General features: G+C 41.4%; 1 protein-coding gene across 1 annotated transcript in view; it reads left to right on the top strand.

The window, feature by feature from the left end:
* cacng2a (calcium channel, voltage-dependent, gamma subunit 2a) overlaps positions 1 to 24,506 on the top strand; it is a 119,836-nt gene that overhangs the window by 62,155 nt on the left and 33,175 nt on the right. The window contains exon 2 of the mRNA XM_015975895.3: positions 15,556 to 15,639. Coding sequence (XP_015831381.1) covers positions 15,556 to 15,639 — 84 coding nt within the window. The remainder of the gene's footprint in view (positions 1 to 15,555; positions 15,640 to 24,506) is intronic.

The following is a 24,506-nucleotide window of genomic DNA, read 5'->3' as shown; positions in this document are numbered from 1 at the left end:
TGTAAATAACATTTTTAAACTACACTTAAATGCAGATTATACACAGCACTTATAGTCTGTATGGTGTAGAGATCGTTGAGTTTAATTTTCATGGTTTTTGTGATTCCTATCTTCTATGGACGAGCCGCCACTGCTAATTGCATTATTTCCTGCAATTTCAGCAATGTAACCATAGAAACACTACTTACTACTTGGTATATAGTGTGTGTGTGTGTGTGTGTGTGTGTGTGTGTGTGTGTGTGTGTGTGTGTGTGTGTGTGTGTGTGTGTGTGTGTGTGTGTGTGTGTGTGTGTGTGTGTGTGTGTGTGTGTGTGTGTGTGTGTGTGTGTGTGCGTGTGTGTGTGTCTGCTCTGTCTTCTCGATCCCCGGTGAGTCGTGGTGGATGGCTGCTTATAGTGAGCCAGGATCCTCTGGACGTTTCTTCCTGTTAAAAGGAAGTTTTCCTCTCCACTGTCGCCGCATGCTTGCTTAGTATGAGGACTGCTGTAAAGACTCTGACACTAGTCAGTGACTTGATGCTGTTTGCTGGCTTCCTTATATAGGAAACTTTTTTCTGATTGGCTTAATGAACTGACCTGTATTGGAATGTTTACTTTGCGAAGTGCCTTGAGACGGCTTGTTGTAATTTGGCACTATATAAATGAACCCATACTTCCTTGTAGGAAGCATCGGGTCTGGGAACACTTCTATTCAAATAACCTAGTCTGGCTTGCCAGACTTGTCCTCTGATATTCACAGAGAACTAGTCTGGTAACTCACAGGAAGAGAGGCACGTGATGGACAGGACAAGCCAGCTCAAAAATAACCAATCAGAAAAAAGGCAGAAATGCCAACTGTACCACGCAATGCTGTAGTTTTTTAGCTGTAGTCCAAAATGGCATCTGGCGACTTGGCATCTTTATTTAGAAGAAAGGCATTTAGCGCTTCTACTTGTTTTAAAGACATGTTCAAGTCATTTAGAACAGAGGAAAGAGCCGCAGCGAACTCCGCCTCAGTCGAAATATTTATGAGAAACAGCGTCGTGGTTTGTGACGTACGCTGCTCAGCGTTGATTGGCTCGGTTAGAATTCTCAGGGGGTGGGGTTATTTGAATAGGAGCGTTCCCAGACGCAATGCTTCCCATAATAAAGCACGGGGCTGCCTGGTCAGGCTAGCGAGTAACCAGACTAGTTCTCTGTGTAGAATTAAACAGAGGACAAGTCTGGTAGGCCAGGCTAAAATTTATTAGCTTAAATTGTTTTCTTTGATCATTTTTTTGTTATTCCCTAAAGGAAGATGGTTCAATAAAGACATAGAGAAGGTCTGCTCCTGCTTAATGGCCTGCAGCACGGCACCTTGCCTGTAGCGTCAATATCATCAGAAAACCACAGCCTTCATCTCAGGCCTCTTCTAACCAGTCAACACGTAAATCTTGGAATACTTCCACTCTAAGCAAACTTCTGCCTCAGCTGGCGCTAGTCCAAAACTCTGCAACCATATCTGGACACAGCTAGCGGAAAGCTTCCTTGTTACAAGAGCATGAAGAAAGTGCATCACAGCGACGTCACCAGGCCAAGAGCAGTCCATCCTCATGATTTTGTGTTTGTGCCAGAGGGCCTAGAAAATGAGCTGACCAGATAAAGCCTGGTCCCTCAAGACCAGACCCAAAGCCTTGCTGTGTTGTGCGACTATAAATCTTCAACTCACCCCCCCAACCCCACCTAAACACACACGCGCGCGCGCACACACACATCCTCCTTCTCGTTGCCACAACAAGACTCCTCTTTGCTGCACTCCACTCTTGAGTGCTCCTCTGTCTCTCCAGGCTCTGTGGTAATGAAGTGCTTTATGGCTGCAGAGGACGGGGGTGATGTAGGGGGCACTGGGCTAGCCAGTAGCTCATTCTAACTATAGGGAGGGGGGCACAATGACCCATGGTGACTTGGTTGAATTAGTAAGTCTAGAAAAACTACTCACAAGCACATAATCGGACTCCTACTAGGAGTCTGAGGGGTCTGGCTGTGGCTCAGAGCCAGCAGGCGGTCACAGCTAACCTGTTTCCTCTTTGAATTTCACCTCTGTGAGGTCAGCTGGTACAAGCGGGCTGTGGTTGTCATTTGGAGTTCAGCGGGAATATAAAATGTTCTTGCATGATTCAACTTATAGAATCCTTTCCTTTTTTTATTTGAGTTTTATAAAACAAGTTTGACGGATCAAATTAACTTTTACACAAAATTATTCACTACATTAGTCTGTCAGATTGAATTAATGGGATAATGATGCAAAATGTTACATATAGATTTGGTTTAAAATTATAAATAATTCACCAACTCGTTTATATTTAGGTCTGTACAAGTGTGTGTATTGTGTTTGACATGTAAGCTGTAGGTTGGTATTTCTTTTAGCTCTGAAAATACTTTGACATTTTTTGGATCTCTACCACATTAACAGGATTAGTACACTCAACAAAAATATAAATGCAACACCTTTGTTTCTGCTCCAATTTTTCATGAGATAGACTTTAATTTCTCTCAAACATTGTTCACAAATCAGTCTAAATGTGTCATAGTGAGCACCTGTGCTTTGCTGAGATAATCCATCCCACCTCACAGGTGTGCCACATCAAGATGCTGATCTGATATCATGAGTATTGCACAGGTGTACCTTATAATGCCCACAATAAAAGGCCACCCTGGAATGTGCAGTTTTTTGCTTTATTGGGGGTCTGGGGACTCAGAATTGGTCAGTATCTGGTGTGACCACCATTTGCCTCATGCAGTGCAACCAAGCCTCCACAATGCGGGACAGAAATTGAGGCCAATGCAGAAGTGAAATAAATTGCAGTTCCACCCTCATCCGCTGGGGGCTGGTGTCAGAAACGAGCAAATCCTCATTGACTCCCATGTTAAAAATACCAGTTTCACAGCAGAAATAAACATGTTTACAGCCTGGTACCAAAACATGTTTTTGGATTAAATTATCTAGTTTACAATCATGGCAACTCTTAGGGGGGTGAATTTTTTTCTCACTTTTCTGTTTAAGTGTATTAAAAGCCTAAAATTCTGTATAATTAATGAGCATCAGACCCACGTGACCACAGAGCTAGCTCCAGGGAAAGGCCTCAGTCTGAGCCTCGGTCTCGCCTGAAAACTGTTCCGCCATTTTCAGTCTCTCAACTTAGACCATTAGTTGTAGCGTTTGTGCGTTCTTTTTGGATATTATTTGTGCAATTGTTGGACAAAATGACTTGCTGTGGCATTAATTGCACTAATAGAGCGTCCAAGGAGTCTCCACTTCATTGTTTTCGGCAAGTAAAATTATATTTATGTATTTTAGGTCACTGCCGAGCTGAGCTTAGATTTTAACATGCACTATTTAACCTTGAAATTTAAATGTAATAGGGTAAAACCCAGTACATTTAACATAACGCTGCACTTTAGAAAATGGGTTGAAATATAACATGTTGGTGGAGTTGGATTCCGACTATCGGCTTGTGGAGCTCTCGGGAGACCGATGTTTTCCACCCGTTTCTCCCCTCCCCACAGCTCGGTGCATCTCTGATCGCCGCGGCTTCTGTCTGCTGCGCAGGCTGCCGGCTTGTGGAGCTCTGGGATGGAAACCAATGTTTTCCACTCGGTTCTCCCCAGCGGCAGCTCTGCGCATCTCAGATCGCAGGGTAGCTTGTCTGTTGTGTGGCTGCCGGCTTGTGAAGCTCTCGGGAGACCTCTGTGTTCGACCCGGTTTTACCCAGCGGTCAGCCTGGCGTATCTCTGACTCAGAAGCTCTGGTGTTGTGCACAGTTAACTCCGGTTGTAGCTAGGTTGCTACCTCCGTTAGCTTAGCTCCCATCTCCGCGTTAGCTTTGGGTTAGCTTCAGGTTAGCTTGTAGCTAGTTCGACCGGGTGTCGTTAGTTGATCCCAGCCTTACAGCCCCACCCTCAGCTCCACCTCTCTTCCCTTTTTTGGAATTGTCTGGGCTTGACAGAACCTGTGACACTGTCAAAATGGCGGTGGTGGCCACCTCCCATTTCCCTTCAAAAACATGTTATTGGAGCCTATGGAAATGAATTGTCCAATATATATGTCAATGAGTGCAATACATCTTTTTCGCATAGAGTTTATCAGATTGTCAATTGTGGCCTGTGGAATGTTGGTCCACTCCTCTTCAATGGCTGTGCTAAGTTGTTGGATATTAGTGGGAACTGGTACACGCTGCCGTATATACCGGTCAAGCACATCCCAAACATGCTCAATGGGTGACATGTCCGGTGAGTATGCTGGCCATGCAAGAACTGGGACATTTTCAGCTTCCAAGAATTGTGTACAGATCCTTGCAACATGGGGCCATGCATTATCTTGCTGAAACATGAGGTGATGTTCATGGATGTACGGCACAACAATGGGCCTCAGGATCTCATCACGGTATCTCTGTGCATTCAAAATGCCATCAATAAAATGCACCTGTGTTCTTCGTCCATAACAGATGCCTGCCCATACCATAACCCCACCACCACCATGGGCCACTCGATCCACAACACTGACATCAGCAAAGCGCTCACCCACACAATGCCACACATGCTGTCTGCCATCTGCCCTGAACAATGTAAACCAAGATTCATCGTGAAGAGAACACCTCTCCAACATGCCAGACGCCATCGAATGTGAGCATTTGCCCACTCAAGTCTGTTACGGGGACGAGTTGGAGTCAGGTCAAGACCCTGATGAGGACGACGAGCATGCAGTTGAGCTTCCCTGAGATGGTTTCTGACAGTTTGTGCAGAAATTGTTTGGTTATGCAAACCAATTGTTTCAGGAGCTGTCTGAGTAGCTGGTCTCAGACGATCTTGGAGGTGAACCTGCTGGATGTGGAGGTACTGGGCTGGTGTGGTTATACGTCGTCTGCGGTTGTGAGGCCGGTTGGATGTACTGCGATATTCTCTGAAATGTCGTTGGAGACGGCTTATAGTGGAGAAATGAACATTCAATGCACGAGCAACAGATTTGGTTGACATTCCTGCTGTCAGCATGCATATTGCACGCTCCCTCAATGCTTGTGGCATCTGTGGCATTTTGCTGTGAGACAAAACTGCACATTCCAGGGTGGCCTTTTATTATGGGCAGCATAAGGTACACCTGTGCACTACTCATGATGTCCAATCAGCATCTTGATGTGGCACACCTGTGAGGTGGGATGGATTATCTCAGCAAAGCAGAAGTGCTCACTATCACACATTTAGACTGATTTGTGAACAATGTTTGAGAGAAATGGTAATATTGTGTATCTGGAATGAATTTTAGATCTTTAAGTCTATCTCATGAAAAATTGGAGCAGAAACAAAGGTGTTGCATTTATATTTTTGTTGAGTGTATATTCCTCAAAAACCATTTCAAGTCTTTTGAATGTCTTCTGCCTTCTGGTGGGCAAGCTTGTGACTTTATATTTATAGGTTTTATATACAATTATTATTTAGCTGTTTTATTATATTATATATATTATTATATATTATTATATTATTATTATAAGCAACATATTGTTATTGTTGTTGTTATTGTTAGCTGCAAATAAAATGTAAACAAAAAGGAAAACATTTTCTGCCCCTTTTTGTAACATAGTCGGTGTTAAAGGACTCGTCTTTGTGATGATAAGTTCTTGTGGTTAATCGACTTTTTCAGATCTTTTCTTCTTTTGATCAGGAGTAATAAGAATGAATGAAGCTGTTAAAGCACGAGGCTTTAGATAAACATATCTGGTCTCTGACAACTGAAGCTGTTTTTCAGCTATCTTGATTTTTATCTAAATTATCCTCCACAAAAGAAAAGTGATACAAATCTTGTTGCTGTGAGCTTCTTCATTTGCCTCAGAAGAGGGCTCAGCTTAGATAGTTTTAGATTTACTCTAAACTACAGACCAAAATAGGTTTGATGAGCTTTTGCACTTTCAACATTTTCCATGTTTTTGATTTGAAAATTAACCAAACCTTTTTTTTATTACATGAACTCAGCTAAGAGACAATTTACTACTCATAAAATGCAGCACTGTTCCCTAAAACGGTTTAAAAGCTCACTGCTATTCTGAAACCATTTAAGTTAATGTTATCTGCCTCGATTTGGTTCTTGGGTTGTCTAATTTAAAGGAAATATGTGATGCAAATTTGACTTTTGCCTTCTTGTGAGCCGTCGTGGTCCAACTGCTTTTATAGCCTCTAATTGTAGAAAAAATACCATCCATCCATCCATCTTCTATCAGTTTATTTTTGGAAATTATGTGCATAAAAGTGCTGAAATCAACTTATGTGAGAGAAATTTTGTTCCAAATACTTGATGAACTTGTTTTCTTAATTGACCGCAGAACTATCATAACTAAACAGAACCATAATACAGTAGTCCCTCACTATGTCACGGTTCACCCTTCGTGGCTTTGCTGTTTCGCTGACTTTTTTTCTGTCAAAAAATAAGAGGTGACAACAAAAGTTGACATTAACAAAAATCCAATCAAAAAATGGAGTAGATAGGCAAACAGAAAAAAGAACCAATCAGCAATTGGGACAGAAAACTTGACGAGGAAAGAACTACACACAGTCCGAAGTCGGCCGCTGTTTAAACAAGCTAGCTGGTACCAGCCGGTAACAGCTGAACAATTTAAAGTTAAAGTTCCATTAGTCATCACACACTGGTGAAATGACATCTCTGCATTTGACCCATCCCCGTGGGGAGCGGTGAGCTGCAGCTGTGGCTGCGCTCAGGAACCAAAAGCAGAGTGGTGCATCTGGTTGTTTTATAGTTGTCATGGTGCTCCTACGGCAGTCCAATAATCTGCTTTCTGTGTTCTCGCTGTAATTTTGTGAAGAAAAACATGAAGGCAGCCCATATTCAGGCAGCTCACTTTGGTTATTTAGTTATTGTAAAACTAATAAATACACCTGAAAACAATTATTGCCTTTAGCGGAATTCTCCATCCTTTTTTTTTACAGTGCATTGTGTTCTGTGTCGTGATTGAGAGTGTTTAAACGAGAGAGAAAAGTGTGAAAATGTTGATGCCTGTCTGAGAAAAGTGTATAAAACTGTGTAGCGAGAGTTTAACAGCCTTCAATCATCTCTAATAACTGTAAAAAATAAAGCAGGCTGCTTCGCGAATTTCACCTTTTGCCGGTTATTTTTAGAACGTAACTCTCTCGACAAACGAGGGACCACTTTATGCCCCGATAAAGTTAACTGTTTTAATAAGCATCACCATCACATAATCATAACCTGGAGGTATTTAGTCATTTTTAAAGCTTTTTTATCCTGCTTTAACTCAAAGTCCTGCTGCGAGTGTTTTTGTAGCATTTATGACCTTTTTAACCCACTCAACACTCGAGATTCTGGTATCACCTCACTGATCATCTGTTCCTGTGCCATAGCTCTTCCCCACCCTAACAGATATTTATACCATGCCCCTTTATTGACATTCATGTAAGTTTATAAAATAATGATACATTTATAAAACATTTACCGGCCTGCTGAGCTTACATTACAAAAAGTGCAACATACATCCTGTAGCATTGAAGTGAAGTGGTTAGGACGCTCTGTGCAGCTGGTATTACACATTGCACAACTGTGCATGAGCCGGCCAGCTGCCAAACCAAATCGTACACCCACTTGACAGCATTGTGGAGACACCCACACGGTGCTCTGTGGGTTGCTGCTACTGCTAGTTTGGCCAGACAGCCCTACTGGGAGTGTGTAATGTAGTCGTATGTAAACGCAAGTCATCTTTCAGTGAAGTGTGCTCCGAGAGGAGATAAAAGTGTGCACACTCCTCAATTCTGTTTTCGTCTCTTGTTTAAAGCTTATTTAAGCATACAGTTTGTAGAGGAACTTGTTTCTATAACCAGCAACCTGGGGGAGTACGTTAGGGGAGGTGGTGGGGTAACACCCACACATTTCAGCATTTCTGGATTTTAAAAGCTGTCTAAATCATTTCACTAAGAGCAGCTAATCTCCATTTTGTCACAAATAAGAGGACTTATATCAAAACAATGAGTTTTAAAAAAGTGCAAATCAGAAGGACTTTTTCACAGCCCTGCAATTACTGTAACGCCTAAGTATTTCCCATCTCTCTGTCATCTTTCTTCTCCCTGTCCTTCAGAAGCTCTCAGTAACCCAAACTTCCTACATTTATCTCTTCTTAACATTACAGTGGCTTCCTCCCTGAAATTCTCCTTTTATCTCTCCCTCGTGGCCATTCTAATAGCCATAAAATCTGTTGATGGAAATCAATTTATTTTTGATGATGTGCCAGAGCTGAGTCAGCAGGATAAAATGAGTGGTGTAGTGCATCGGATTGGGTCTAGCAGGGTACATGTGCAAAGGTTCCCACACTCATTCTGTAATATATTTTTCCTGCTGGAACTAAAAAAGTTTCATAATTGATATAAATCAACCACAGCACTGTTTGAAAACAAAACAATCAAAATCCAATAACTATAGCAATAAATACATATTTTCTTTTTTATTTATCATCATGCTTAAGCACTGTCTAACAAATAATGAAGCAAAACTGAATAAACATTTTTGGGCAAAAACCAACAAAGCCCTGAATTGCCTGTGCTCGACTTCTGATCAAGTCCTCCAAACACACCCACATCACTCCGCTTCTCCTCCAGCTTCACTGGCTGCCAGTCAACTTCAGGGTTCACTTCAAGATCCTGGTTCTGGTCTTCCGGGTCTTACATGGACAAGCCCCATCACACATTGGTGATCTTCTCAGTATAAGATAAAGAAAAATTACAAAAGGAAGCCGTGGATAACGAAGGGTCTGTATAAGGCATGTAAAGAGAAAATGTTATTGTATGAAAAATATATCAAACATAGGACAAGTGACAATGAAGATGGTATAAAAAATATAAGAATAAATGATATACTACTATTAGGGTTAGAAATAGGCAATACTATCATGAAATTCTGGACAAACATATAAACAATACTCATAGGAAAATAATAAATAATATAATTGACAAAAGGGTGATAACATCGGAATGGCCAAACTACTTTCTAAATAATTCAAATCATAAATGATCAAATAAATATAGTGGATGAGTTTAATAAATATTTTGTAAGTGTTGGTCCCACACTAGCAAAAGAGATTGCAGTCACACCTGATACAGCTGCATTTAATAATATGATAAATAGCAAAATCTATTCAACATTAATACCTGAGATAAGTGTAAATGTAGCGTGGTTATCTACATACTAGGATTTTACACTGTTTGCTGTCAGTTTGGTTAGATCCTGAGAAAAGATCCGAACAAGTTAACAAACAAAGCTTCTATCATATATAAATATCTAGGATAATATGTATTCGATAGAAGTTCATATGCCAACAAGCTTGGTCTATTTTTAATCCAAAGTTTAATTTTTAATTTTAAGATAATTAAATTTAATAGCAAAAGTTTATTTATTTAATCAGAAGTTTAAAGGAATCTTTGCTTTTTCAATAACCAAAAATATACACCATTCTGTTTCATTTCAAAGAAGAGTCAGAGTTTTTAAAAAGTTAAGAATTTATTACTAACACTTTTAAAATTGACGATTTGAAATGACAATTTAGAAATGACAATTTTTAACAGACAATTTCATATTAAAACTTGTTTTAAAAAGCAAACCTGTGACTGAATGGAAACTAAATTGAAATGCGAGGTTTTGGATGTGTGAATGAATCAGAAGGTTTCTGTCAGCGAGAGAAGCGTTCTGGGTGAAGGGTTGGTTTTGCAGCTAACTGATGTTTATTGGAAGAAACAGCATGCAGACGCAATCTGTCAAAAGTGTCTACCTCACCCAGTATCAGGAGACCCTCTTCTGGATGAGAGATGTCAGGTGGAGATGATGTCCTCCCGGCACGAGGTTGGTAGAAGGACCTTAGTGCGACCAAATCGGTCCTGAGATGTCTCCGTGGGTCACACGACTGATGAAACTATTTGCGTCTCAAAATCAATAACTCTGAAGGAGATTTGCGTCAGCTGGTTACAGTTGTGTTTATTCGAAGCAAGTCTATCGGCGTGACAGAATGCTAAGTAGAGACTTGGGCGGCCGTCCCTCGTCTCCTGGTATGGTTCAAGAACTGAACTTACAGCTGTGGGATTTGGTTTTAACAAAACCCTCAGAACACACCCTCTCAGAGTCAGAAAGCTTGATGTTATGAAATAAAGACATGTGAGGTGTTTAAACTTTACCCTGGATACCCTTCTGCGTGAGGTGGTTAAACGTGCAAGATGACCTTCTGGTTTACTGAACACACATTACGGATTATCAGAAATAATTAGATTATTTACCCAAAGCATAATAAGTCATTTCAGTAATGAAAATACATTTACACTGAAACAAGATGATTATTATGATGATTGTAATAAACAGTAATAAAGTCAAGGGTTTATTAAAATTATTATTTAAAATTATTATTGTAAAATCTTGAAGTGTCCTTCATCTTGGGACAGAACAGCAGCAGATAAAGATGGTGTTTCAGCAGACATCACGGCTCCTGGCGGGTTAATCTGTGGGGCAAAGTTACAGTTCGACCCAGCTTGACCCAGCTGGGAAAATGTGACCTTTGTCACAAATTAGAGGCCATTCATGATGCTACAGACCCCCCGGTCAATGGTAGGTGGTCGCAGAAACCACCTGACGTTGAGCACCAGAGACGAAGGGACTTCTCGAAGAAGGCTGTTGCAGTCCAGGTGAAGGCAGGAGTGAGGAAGCTTTCCCTCACGCCAGTGAAGACAGGACCATATCCTGAGAAGTTGGTTAAGTCATCAATCGTAAATCAGTGTAAAGTAATCCTCGTGAAGGTAGCTATTTCAATAGTAGTTGATCATCAATAATTAGTAATTCCAAAGGCATATGCAAAAAGATAAAGGTAGCCTGTGTTCCCACACAGAGCAGAGCAGGATGTAGACAGACGACCAGCCGGCCACAGCAGATCCCCGGATGGCCTCCAGGCGACCTCTCAGCGCAGGGCAGGACCAGGACGTCTCGACCCACAACCGAAGTGAAGCTCCATGCGGCAGGTGTCACCAGGCAGGTAGCATCAGGCGTAGAGATACCTCGGGCAGGAGACCAATGGTGAAGCTCATGAGATGAGACGTGCAGACACACGCATGTGAGGTAGACACATGAAGATTGCGTCTGATGCAAATCAAAGAAATAATAATAAACCTGTCACTATGAGTACCTCTGTACTATGTGTCAGAATTATATGGATTAACCTGTAAGTGAAGAAATGGGTGCACTACCTACGTGTAATGTAAAAAGGGTGGTGCAGAAAAGCATAAAAATAATCAAACCCTAACTGATATAGGAGAAATCATCTCCACTAAATAAAGTCTTTACAGGAATGAATGGCAACATTGGCTTGTAGTCCTTTAAGACAAATTAACTAAGTTAATTCTTAAGGTTCTCAAAACTTAATGACCCAGCTGGGAAAATGTGACCTTTGTCGCAAATTAGAGGCCATTCGTGACGCTACATAAATTATGTTGTGAATATTGTAAGAAAACTTAAAAACAAAAAATCTACAGATATACATGGAATTGATATAGAAATGATCAAATAACTTATTTTTTTCTAATGGGAGACTGTTGACATATAACCTATCAGTACAAAAAGGGTTTTTTCATAAAACTATGAAGCTAACAAAATAATCCCAATATTTAAAAATGGAGCTAAACATTATATGGAAAACTATAGACCAGTATCAATTATTCCACAGTTTTAAAAAATGTTAGACATTATTTGTGAAGCAGCTCGATATATATATATATATATATATATATATATATATATATATATATATATATATATATATATATATATATGTATATATATATATATTACTAAAATTAAATTATTAAATTATATTCAATATAGTTTTAGAGAAATCAGAACCACTATCTACGTATGTAATAATGCAGATGATGGAAGAAATGGCTCAAGCCAGTGAAAATGAAAAATTCTCTATCGGTATTTTTGTAGATTTAAAGAAGGCTTTTGATACCATTGACCACAGGAGACTTTTGAAGAAAATTATGGATGGACTTTGAGGTATAGCAAAGTCATTGATAGAGAGTTACTTAAAAGAGGGACAACAGCGTGTAAAAATGAAATATATAAAATCTGAATTTAGAGGAATAAGCTGTGGAGTTCCACAAGGGTCAGTTGTAGGTCCAAAACTATATATAAATGACATATGTAATATATGTATGTTTGCAGACAATACAAATTTTCTTTGTTCAGGTAAAGATGTAAAAGAACTTTTTAAAAAGGCTGAAAAAGAGGTAAATATCCTCAAATCTTGGTTTGATGTGAATAAATTATCACTGAATATAAAAAACTAAACTTATGACATCTGGAAATAAAAATGTAAAAAATGGGGACTTTAAATCAACAATTTCAAATACTGAAATTGAAAGAGTGTCTGAAACAAAATGTATTGGTGTTGTGATTGACTCTAATTTATCTTGGAAACATTTAATTTACATTAAAGGAAAAAATCGCAAAATCTGTGGGACTATTATATAAAGTGAAAGATGTGTTGAACTCTAAGGCTTTACGTTTAATCTACTGCTCACTAATTCAGCCTTACTTGACATACTGTTTAGAAATATGGGGTTCAGCCATTAAAACACACATAAATGAAATTAAAACTAAAAGCTATTTGAGTTCTAAACAAGAGTGCTCATGCTCGTACTGATCCGTTGTTTTTAAAATCACAGATTATAAAATTAGAGGATCTATACTAAATTATGCTAATTATGTTTAGAGCTAAATTAATGTCTCTCCCTGAGAAAGTACAAATGCTTTTGCAAAGAGGTAGAGTAAATATGATTTAAGAGGTGTCTGTGTGTTTATTGTACAGACAGCTAAGAAAGGTATTAAAAGGAGATGGATCTCTATAATGGGTGTAAAATTCTGGAATGAGGCTAAAATAGAATTTAAATTAGCAACTACACTTTATGTTTTTAAAATACTTCTCAGTAATAATATTTTGAGGAGTATTAATTTGACGTTGGTGGATGTGTTTGTGTTTATAATTTTTGTTTGCTGTTGTCGTCACATTGAGGGAATTGAACAATTGATTAAGTAGGTTTGCCAATATTATAAGCTTTTGCTTCTGCCTGAACCTGTTCAGTCATGAAATGTTCAAAAGTTCATGTGATTGTATGTTGAATGTATAGGCACCACAGAAATACTATAGACAAGTATATGAATGTATATGTTTGTGGAGGTAAGGGAATTCATGTATATGTATGATATGTTTCTGCCTACATGAATTACTTTTGATGATGATGACTGAATAAAATAGATCATTCATTCATTCATTCATTCATTTGTTCATTCAGATTGGAAATGTTTTTGTCCCTAACCCTTTGTTAAACGGTAAACTAGATATTCAAATTTTCTCAACTTAATTGTTTCCATCTCAACATTTTATTTTAAAGAGCAGGTTCACTGAGAAACCATTTTTACCTACTATTTTTTAAATGATTGGTCACTCTGAGATTTTTATGCAGACCGATCAAGAAAATAGTCTCCTACACCTATCTCCTACATCAGCTTCTGATAGAAAACATACAGAAAAGTGCTTGGTTCAGAAAAGCCTGACACATCTATGACACACTGTCACTTAAAAATGGCCTGTATTTGTATAATGCCTTCTTAGAGTTCTACAACCCCCTAAGGCGCTTCACAACACAATCAGTCATTATTCATCCATTCACATACACATTCACACACTGGTGCGAATGAGTTATGATGTAGCCACAGCGGCCCTGGGGCCACCAGTAACATTAACATTCATGGACTCACCCATCTTGACTCATGACGGGGAAGTCTGTTGTTTGTTTGGCGTCCAGGGAACAGCATAGAACATCTCAGCCATAGACATGAATACGTAGATGCCCCATTGGGCACTGAAGAGCGTAATAGCATTGCCGCCATATTGGATGGGTACATCACTCTCCAAACCCAACTGGAGCCAATGCAGATTGAGCAACTATGCTCATTTTTTGTGCAGTGTACAGCTTCACGTGATCTACTGAAACTAGATCATGTGGGATTACTATTGACTTTTCTTGCCTACCTGTTGGGCTTTTACATTTTAATTTATTTAAATGTAACTTCATTAATTATATTTATATTTTAACTATCATGCCAAACCATATGTCTGATTTTGTGCAGAAGCAGAATAAAATGTGTTTTTTAGTTGGGTAAAACACCTTCCTCAGCAGAAATAAATGCACTGGGGGCAAATGGAGACTCATCCAAGATGGTGGCCAACCACTTCAGCAGCTCCATTAGGCAGCGCCAGTCCACGGGCGTCAATGTCTGTGGTCTCAGTTAGTAGAAGCTAACTGTTAGCATTAGCAGAGTTAGTGGTAGAGTTGTATTGCTGTTAGCCAATCAGAGGCAAGATGTCCAAATATAGAAAAAAAAGACTCAAAATCCTGTCATCTGAAGCTCTACTCTGATGTGGCATTCTGCTAGTTCCACAACAAGCAGTCTTTAGTGTAAAAACACTTAGAGAACTCAGTCCTCTGCTGCATCATTGAAGATTAAAGCTGAAACAAAAGTCTAATCTGTTTACGTTTCCTAATGTAAAAGCCAGCATCAGCATCACTGAGGTTCTGTCACTCAAACGGCAGACCCACTACGCCTTAAGAGGTCTGTTTATTCCAGGGGTTCCTTTGAGTTGTTTACCTTCACACTGCATGTTGATCTTTTACAGAGAAAGTAATAAAGGCCCCCCACTGCTCTGCCAAACCTCCACTGCGACACCTGGTGCCACAGCCGCCCACGCCTTTTCTCCTAATTAGAAGGACGCTGGAGAGAAAGTAGATTTTAAAAAAGTTAATGAAAAATGAATGTGTTCCAATCAAACTGTCCCGTATCTGACGTCACCATAATGGGCGCCTTATGGACACCTCCCTGTTTGGGAGCCACCCCGAGTGACCCGAACAGTGTAAAAGCTCCTCACAAAGGAGAGTAGACAGAGGAGACGAGGGGGGAGGGGGAGATGGATGCTGCTTTCAGGATGGTTTCTGGACAGAGAGGTGTCAGGTAAATGAACGAGCGTTAAAAGATGAGACTCCCTTTGCACAGCAGCTGGACCAGCTCCAGGTCGCACCAGCTGCTCCGCTCCTGTTTACAAGCCGCCAACTGCTGCAAGTCATCTTCCAGAACACAGAACGTCTGATTAGAACGCTCTGTGCTGGCCATTCAATGGACTGCGGTGTGTTTTATGTCTCACTAAAAGGTACAAAGCTGGTTTTGATTGGTCTGACAGGTTTTTCTTTATCAGTCTAAATCAGTTCACCTGCATGAAAGAAGATGTCATGTGTGTAGAATAAATTCCCCCCAAAAGAGACAAGTACATCCAGGCAAAAGAAGAAATACAAGAGAAAAGCATTCATCTCACTCATGAAAACAAACATTTGAAATCATTTGTGCAAAATAATGAAACCTTGCTCAGATTAGAGGAGATTATTTCCCCTTTAGGTCCTATTTAATGACTTCTCTTAAACTCTCGCTCTGTTTTTCCTCCAGGAAACTTCAAAGGGATGTGTAAACAGATAGACCACTTTCCAGAGGAAATGGATTATGAAGCAGACCCATCTGAATACTTCTTACGTGAGTATATTTCTTGTTTTGATTTTCCAAAGACAAAAACGCATCAGACATTTCTCCTTCACTATTTGCTTCTCGATGTTTGTCCCACTTTGGCTCAGACTGGCGCGTGTTGCCCGGAGCTGCTGCTCTTGAACTGTGAGCCGGTGCTGTGTCTGCTTGCTTTTAGCACGAGGCCGGCCAGACCGAGTCTTGCCAAGCAGCTCATCTGTTTTTACTGCTTGGCTGTGTGTAACATAACGTGCAGCGTTACAGTCAGCTGTGTACCCTGTAAACACAGTCCATTGATTTCTGCTCCCTTTTCCTTTGTGTAAGCAAGACAAGAGATGCTTGTCGAACTCATTTGCTTACTTATCCTAAAATCACAACAATGACTCCAAGCTTGTGATGTACTGTAACCACGACTTGGTCCATACTCCTGTAATGTGCTTGAACTTTAATTTTTTACAAATAACAACAAACTTTTATTCAACTTTTACTTGTTCACAGCCCCACCACTGACTTGTTCATATCATTGTGGTTACTGATGCTTCTGGAGACAGACGTTTCCATGGTTACTATTAGAGTGTAGCAACTGATGCAAGTTGAAGTTGTTTCCATAGTGACATGTCTAATCTCCTGTTATATTATGCCAATTATAAATACTGTAGCAGATGTTTTACTGAGTTGGTTTGTACACATGGTGGTCGCTTTGTCTCTGAAAGAAAATTCTTTTTTACATGATTCTTTATTTTGAGACAATTTGATGATGTCTAATGGATATTTTTTCATTCACACTGTAATAAGATCATTTAGTGGACATTTTTCTACTGCAATATTTATACGGTTGTTTTAGTTTCTAATTGCCAGCACTAATCTGATGCAAACTTTACTTTGTTTTATATTTAAATGGTTAGTGGAGATCCATCCAGCCACCTATTTTCTTCTGCCTATCCGGGTTTGGGTCACAGGGGCAGCAGGCCCAGACTTCCCTCTCCCCAGCCACTTGGGCCTAGCCTAGTGAACTAGACCAAATTCTTGCTTTGCAAAGAATGGTCTAGGCATGCTCCATTGGAACCTCCACAGCTCCTACCAGGCCTCTGGCTAGCCAATCACAGCTCTCTAGAGGGGTTTCAAACACATAAAGAGCTGTGATTGGTCCATAATGGTGGGCCAATCATAGTGCTCTATCTGCTTAATGAACAAATCACAGAGCTTTATCCACTTTGTGGGCCAATCAGGGCACTCTATATGCCTGGTGGGTGGGGTGATGCAACAGAGTGAAACAAGAGTATGTCACACACATTGTCCAGTGGAATGCAGAGATCATTTGAAAGACAACGGTAGAACCCGCCCCACAACCGAGAGCCGTCAATGGAGCGTGGCCAGACTAAATAATACATTTATTTTTGAACATCTTAGGTGTGTTCTTGCTGTGTCTTTGTAAATCCATGCTTTCGTTCTTTTTTAAACACAGAAACAGTTTTGTTTACCTGTTTGTAGCTACGGTTTCGCCGACGGCTGCCGGCTTCTTCAGGCTGACGCTGATGGTGGCGCGTCACTTCCTTCTCCGTTTATCTGCGGGCAGCAGAGGACGTTGTCGCCCTCTACTGCCCGCTCTCCCCTCTCCGACGATGCAGTCCCATGCGTGGTCCAGCGTGTAAACTCCGTCGTCCCTGTTCATGGTCCCACATCCACGTCTCCTTATCTCGATTGCTTCCTTGATCCATCTTTTGTATTTTTGTTGTTCGGTGGTTATGATCCGTGTGCTGTCCCAGTCCATTATATGGTTTTCTCTTAAGCAATGATCTGTTACGGCTGACTTTTTTATTGTACTTTCTGCTTCTTCTTTTGCTGCTCTTGTGTGTTTACGATTTGCCTCTTTCTCGCACTCCTTTCTATGTTCTATTGTCCGTGTATTGAGTTGGCGTCCGGTTTCTCCTATGTATGTTTTATTGCAGAGTTTGCATGGGATTTCGTAGATGACTCCACATTTTTGTCCAGCTGATATTTTGTCTTTTGGGTGTACTAATCTGTTTCTAACTGTTGTGTATGGCTTTGTTGGTGTGTTTATGTTGTGTTTTTTCATTGTTGCTCTTATTTTTTCCGTTATGCCTCTGATGTATGGTAGGGTTATCACTGGTTTTGGTTCTTGTCTTTCTGGGTTTCTGGTTCTTTTTTTGGGTTGTTCTTTGCTTTCTGTTTTTGTTTGTTGTTTTCCTTTGTTTATTGCCCATGTCGGGTAAGACAAAATATCAGCTGGACAAAAATGTGGAGTCATCTACGAAATCCCATGCAAAATATGCAATAAAACATACATAGGAGAAACCGGACGCCAACTCAATACACGGACAATAGAACACAGAAAGGAGTGCGAGAAAGAGGCAAATCGTAAACACACAAGAGCAGCAAAAGAAGAAGCAGAAAGTACAATAAAAAAGTCAGCCGTAACAGATCATTGCTTAAGAGAAAACCATATAATGGACTGGGACAGCACACGGATCATAACCACCGAACAACAAAAATACAAAAGATGGATCAAGGAAGCAATAGAGATAAGGAGACGTGGATGTGGGACCATGAACAGGGACGACGGAGTTTACACGCTGGACCACGCATGGGACTGCATCGTCGGAGAGGGGAGAGCGGGCAGTAGAGGGCGACAACGTCCTCTGCTGCCCGCAGATAAACGGAGAAGGAAGTGACGCGCCACCATCAGCGTCAGCCTGAAGAAGCCGGCAGCTGTCGGCAAAACCGTAGCTACAAACAGGTAAACAAAACTGTTTCTGTGTTTAAAAAAGAACGAAAGCATGGGAATACATTTATTTAGTCTGGCTTGCCAGGCTAACTTGGGCCAGCTTCCCAGGGGAATCCCAAAGCATTCCCTGGCCAGCCAAGAGACATAGTCCCTCCAGCGTGTCCTGGGTCTCCCTTTAGGTCTCCTCCTCCTTTACTAAGAAGTAAATCTGTTACAATGTAACCTTTCTTCCAACATGACTGAGATATTAGACTATGTTGGGATTATTTCACTTTAAAGTTCTTATATACTGTACATTTATTTGTGGCCTGGTTTGTTCTATTTATTTTTTTATTTATTGGGGGGGGGGGGGTCCCAGGGTTTTTTGGGCTATATTCCTGAAAGATAACAGAAAAAAAAAACTTTTACACAAACCTGGCAAATTTTGACAAGTTTCTAAACAAAATGGCTAACTGTTTAGTGAAGCAGCTAGATGATTGACAAAATTTTCTCAACGATGAAAACAGGCAAAGGGGCTCCCGGGTGCCCCTCTGGGACAGATCCAGTTGGGCACATCATGGACTCCTGGAAACAGAGGAACCTGATTTGCCTATCTCAGCTGTCTGTAGAGGATTCTGAAGACGTATGGATATTCCAGGTGTTGGTGTCAGGTTTCCTGCTCTTTGGCCTGGGAGGTTACCTGGCTTACCGGAAAATTAACGAGCTATCGAGGAATATTGGTGCTCTCCCCGAGCTCAGGGATGGATTACACCGCGCTGTGAATGCACAGACTCATCTAATTGTTGAGATGAGTCGTAAGCTTGGAACTTTGGCTGAGATTCATGCGTTGGCACAAAACATGGATGCCATCAAGGAGTGAGTGGATGGATCAGCACGGATTGGGATAGATTAATTACGCCATTAGAGGATTTTGAGAGGTTGAGGACCAGCGGAACTTTAAGACGGAGAGGAAATTATCTCTGTGTGGCCCCAAAACAATTTCTTATCTGAATCTGGTGCTCTTGAGCCTGTGAGGCTGAATCGAATACCCCCCCTCAGAAGAAATGTAGAATGCTGCCGTCACCATGGTAACTCTGTCTCCCTATCCCAGCCTGGGCGGGACTGCGAGCTGTGAAGGCCGCTGAATCGTTCCAGGAGTCACTGTGCCCTCTAAACCCCAACGACCTCCTCCCCTGTCCAGACTGAGGTGACAAGCGCTGCTTATCATGGCTGCAGTCACTGACGTGTGGAGAGTCCCAAACCCTACCACCCCACCTAGTGGACACTTATGTTGTGTTATGTCTGAAGTCTGTTGCATTTCTGTCTGAGGTGTTTGTTGCATAGCAAAGCTGCCCTCCCTGTGGAGGGTAACTCTGAAGTGCCCTCCCCCCCCCCCCCCCCCCTCCACCTGAACCAATCCTCATCTAAACCCCTCTGATCACTATTAAGGTAGCGCAACTCTGGTTGCGAATGACCACAGTCACCAGTTCTTGTCATGTGTCTTTGCCTATGTATGTATGTCTGATCTCAGAATTGTGTGTACTGAAACTCTAATTTCCCTCTGGGATTAATAAAGTATCTTTGAATTTGAATTTGAATTGAATTTGATCCTCCATATGATAAAACCAAACCTGTTTTCTTCCAACATTTTGAAAACAAAAAGTAGTTGTTTGCTTAATCAACAATCTGTGGTGAACTTACAGCGTATGGTCCACAGGATTAACAGGTTAGGATTGAAAGTGATGTCGGTCACAGTATAGATTATTTATCCTGTTGTTGTTAAGAAGTAGAGTTGGTAAATAACAGTTGATACAGTTGTGTTTTTGAAGGGCTTCTCTCTTTACTCCTTCAGCCCTCGGAGATGATTGGATTATTATTCTGATTGAACTAACTTAAGCTGTTCGAAGTTTTTTAGACCAAAATAAAATGTTTCATGAATTATGAATACTTTAATGTCCCAAATCTGATTTACACATTTCGTTTGACAAAATTTGAAGACAACATGTCTTCAGTTTCTTCCAACACATTTGAAGCCAGTGTGTTGCCAGCAAATCCCAGTCCGGATCACTATCACTGCCTGCCTTGGTCCTAGATTACAGTTTTCTGGCCTGCCCTTTTGCAGCTTTCAGGGATCAAAAAGAGCTGGTCCGTTCTCCTCAGACTATTGAGGACAGCGGTCGAGGCCTTTGGAGAGCGGAGCGGTGCGTGTCATCGAAGAGATTAAGTCCAGCCAATTAGGCTGTGTTTGACTCACTTCTCTAAGCGGTTGTTCCAGTCCATCTGAGCAAAGGAGAAAGTTTATGAGAACAGCTCTGGTAACGATTCTAACTGTGGACAAGGCACATCAGACTGATAACGAGGTGTCTTTCAGAGAGGTGAGGACAGAGGCGGTGCTCCGGTCTCTCTCAGACCACCGCCGCTGCTCGTCTGGAAGTGTAAGTTAACCTCCTCTCATACAGTGATTGGAGGAGAAGGCCACAGTCCTCCCAGTGGCTTGCCAATTAGGACGCTCACATCCATAAATATTTCAGCCTGGATCTTATATAGGTCAGGCCTCTCTTGATTGCTGTCTTTCTCTTCATCTTTTCACCCTCTCACTCGTAGTACTGCATGTCAGTTGTACAGCAGTTACAGTCGTCTCAGCCATGATGACTCACAGCATTGCACTTAAATGCCTATTTTTTGTGTGCACAACAAGGTCACAAGGGGGTGCAGCATCTTCCCTAAAATTTGAACATTTCATCTTCATGGATACACCTGGGGTTTCCATAATGAGGAGTTAGGTTTTGCCTCTAGGTGGACAGAGACAAAGAAAATCTGCTCCAACATGCAGGCAAGAGGGAGTTATGCAACTCCAAAGTGTCACTTCAGGTGAAGGAAGGCCTCAACGGAAGTGATGTCACTGAAGAGCTCGTTGGTCCAAAACTGAGGGGACACACTGGTGATGTCATCAGAAGACGTAGCATGTAGGCATACTTGATGATGGGGTTGCTGAGCAGAAAAATGCACAAATTCTGCTAAACACCTAACCTGTCTCCAACACACAAACATCCTCACACTGACAAATTCATGCAAACACATATCAGTAGCTGCTCTGTGTACTCAGCTCTCCCAACAGCGAGGTTTGCACATCTACGCTGGGTTATATAAACCAGCTGAGGCACGCTGAAGCGCCAGTGGGTTTTTAGATCATGCCGTGTTGGAGCTTCCATCATCCACTGCTCTACTGGGTGCTAAGCTGCGGAGAGAGAAGAAAGAGGGGAAGAAAAATGCCCAGTTATGCAAGCAGCTAAAGCCAAAGCTGAAAGACATGTCTTCAAATGTGTAATGGAGACAAGGAGGCCATGTGAGGCGAAGTGGGTCTGATTTCCATGTCTGCCCACTGGTTAGTCACAGGCCAATATTCAGTCAACATGCAACAGAAACATGTATCCATATCTTTTACGCTGTCACAGTGTATCAGTGTAGCCATACAATTGCAGTGAGCTACAGGCCTTTGAATCTTAAAAAATTTGAGCTTTTTTGTGTTCTTTCATTACTACTTTTCCCCCAAGCATGACCTTAAAGGCCATCTTTCATGTTTTAATATCAAACTCCAAGAGAAAACAAATCCTAACTCCTGAATATTAGCAGGGGGCTGCACGGTGAAACAGTTGGAAGCACTGTTGCAATGCAGCAATAAGGTCACAGGTTTGAGACTGACAGATTAGAATTATGAGTAATAAGGAAGCTTTTTAATAAATTAGTAAAACATGTTTCTTATCCGTGTGCTTCCTTAAAAACGATGGCTTATGGCCAGATAGAAGAAATGACGGTTTTGAACATATTGAGAAAAATCTTTGAAAGTTTGTGTCAAAATATTTTTTTTCTGCTCCCTGGTTTGTAATTTTACGTCACATTCCTGCCTTTTTATAAACCAACAGCTAAATAGTTTAAGCAAGCAGAAAAAATATGTAAAAAATGCTCACTAAATCTGTCTCAAACATGTTCAAATAAAACGTGTCCAAAACATGAATGATTTCATCCTATTTCCAGTCAAAAACAAAGCTTTTTTTCAGACATAGGAATCTATTAAAAATACCCTCGTCACTCATAATTCTAACCATTTACTTCCTCAAGTGGCGGTTGTGACTACAGGGCATCTCGGCAGGCACGCACTTTTCAGCACAACAGCATCTAAGGATTTGTTGTGAGGAGCAGATGTTTGATCCTTTGTATGTAATGTCATCAAAAGTCACGCCAAATTACTTCCAGTTTAAGACATAAAAAATTGTGTGTGTTTATTGTTTTTGATCAATTACATTTTCATTATTCAAAACACAAATACCGTAAATCCTCTAATACAGGCCCGGGCCTGTATTTGACTCAAGCTCATCAAGCTCCAGGCCTTTATTGGAAGGAGGGCCAGTATTAGAGGCAGGCCTCTATTTCTATTTGAGCAAAATGAACGAATGGTTCGCTGGAGTTTTTGACAATTAAAATTGCGCCCACATTTTCAAAGTTAAACACATTTCTTTTAACAACGGTAGTCCCTGCTTCAGCCCTCTCCCCCCTCCCCCTGCGCAGCGGCCGCAAACTCACTGATGCGCCTGCAGCCTCTCGGAGTTCCTGCTGCTCTAAACATTAAAATAATTATTTCATTTTCTGTTCCTCACTTCTGATGACCTTCAATGGTGTCTGTTTGTTGCAACCAGCAGGTACAAAAACTAACTTGTTTTTATTTGACTATTTTTCTGTCCTGTCTGTTTATTATCTTCCTGCATCTCCTCTCAATCCTACTGCTGCCTGGGTTCATATATATTCACCTCAGAGTTACCTTTGAACTGCAGTTCTAAAAGATCTACCGACCGCAAAAACAGTGGAGCGCTTGCTGTTTGGTGGCTGTATCAGTGATCAGTGCGTCGGAGGACAAGGTGATGCGCGCAGCGTCCCGCTCCACAGCATGCAGCGAAACACATCAGGCGCAAATAAAAGACAGAAAACATTAAAGGAAATGAACTGACATGAACGATCGCGTGTTAAATTAGTTTTTGAGGTGGCGACACCTGATTGTTACTGTGGCCGTGCTCAGGAGGCAGATCTACCGACCGCGAAAACAGCTGAGCTTTCCCTGCTGTGATCTGTGCGTCGGAGGACAAGTTGATGCGCCCCGCTCCACAGCAGCGATACACATCAGGCGCAAATAAAAGACAGAAAACATTAAAGGAAATGAACCGACATGAACGATCGCGTGTCAGTACCTACGGTCTGGCACTTGAGTTTTACCCCCAAAAAGAGAATGTGATCATACGATAATTCAATAGGGAGCGTGGTTTCACAGACGCGGAAGTGATAGCGTCGGTGCTCTAGGAAACCCCCGAGCGTTCGAGCGTCAACGAAGTGACACGGAAATGCCGGGCTTTCCAGAAGTAAGTAAGATAACTTACTATGAGCTGATAGTTCGTTGGATTGATCGGTAGGTTGGAAACTCTGATCGTGAATCTGAAGAAACGATGACTGAGTGGTGAGCTGGAAAGGCGACTTCCGTTTATAGCTGCGGTTTGTGACGTAGGTGCGACGTGAAGGGAATCCCCGCGAGGGGCATGCTGGGAGTCCCTACTTCGCGGATTTTCACCTATCGCGGCCAGGTCTGGAACGCATCTACCGCGATAAACGAGGGATTGCTGTAGTTCATACACCCCCTACTGCTGCTCTCCAGAGTGTTCTGCAGCATAATCAGCACGTTCTCTTTGAACTTGATAGTGTAATGACCTGGCTGGGGATGTAAGCCAGGTGCATTCTGGGTATTGTGTTATATGTGTTTCCTATCGTTCTGCTAGTTCCTATGTGCTGATTTGCGTGTAGTGTGAGTGTTATGTAAGCCACAGGGAAGGTGATGTGTGTTCTGTGGAGCGGGTTGAATTAGCATGGTTAACTGACACCGTGACTCTGTGTGGTAGGAGCGTGATAGAGGATCGTGTCTGTAGCGTTACAAAGCGTTTAAGAAAATGCCTAAACAAGGTCTGCGTGAACTTCTACTGCCTCCTGCTGGTTGATTTGGGGACTACAACTCTGCCGCTGGGACGCTCGAACTTGCTTGTTACCACATTCCATCCGGCCACAATAAGAGACCGGCTATTATTTACCTCTGTTGACTCAGACACCGGCCATAATT

This window comes from Nothobranchius furzeri, chromosome 5 (genome assembly GCF_043380555.1).
Source record: "Nothobranchius furzeri strain GRZ-AD chromosome 5, NfurGRZ-RIMD1, whole genome shotgun sequence".
NCBI lineage: Eukaryota > Metazoa > Chordata > Actinopteri > Cyprinodontiformes > Nothobranchiidae > Nothobranchius > Nothobranchius furzeri.
This window is presented reverse-complemented; position numbering and strand designations above follow the sequence as displayed.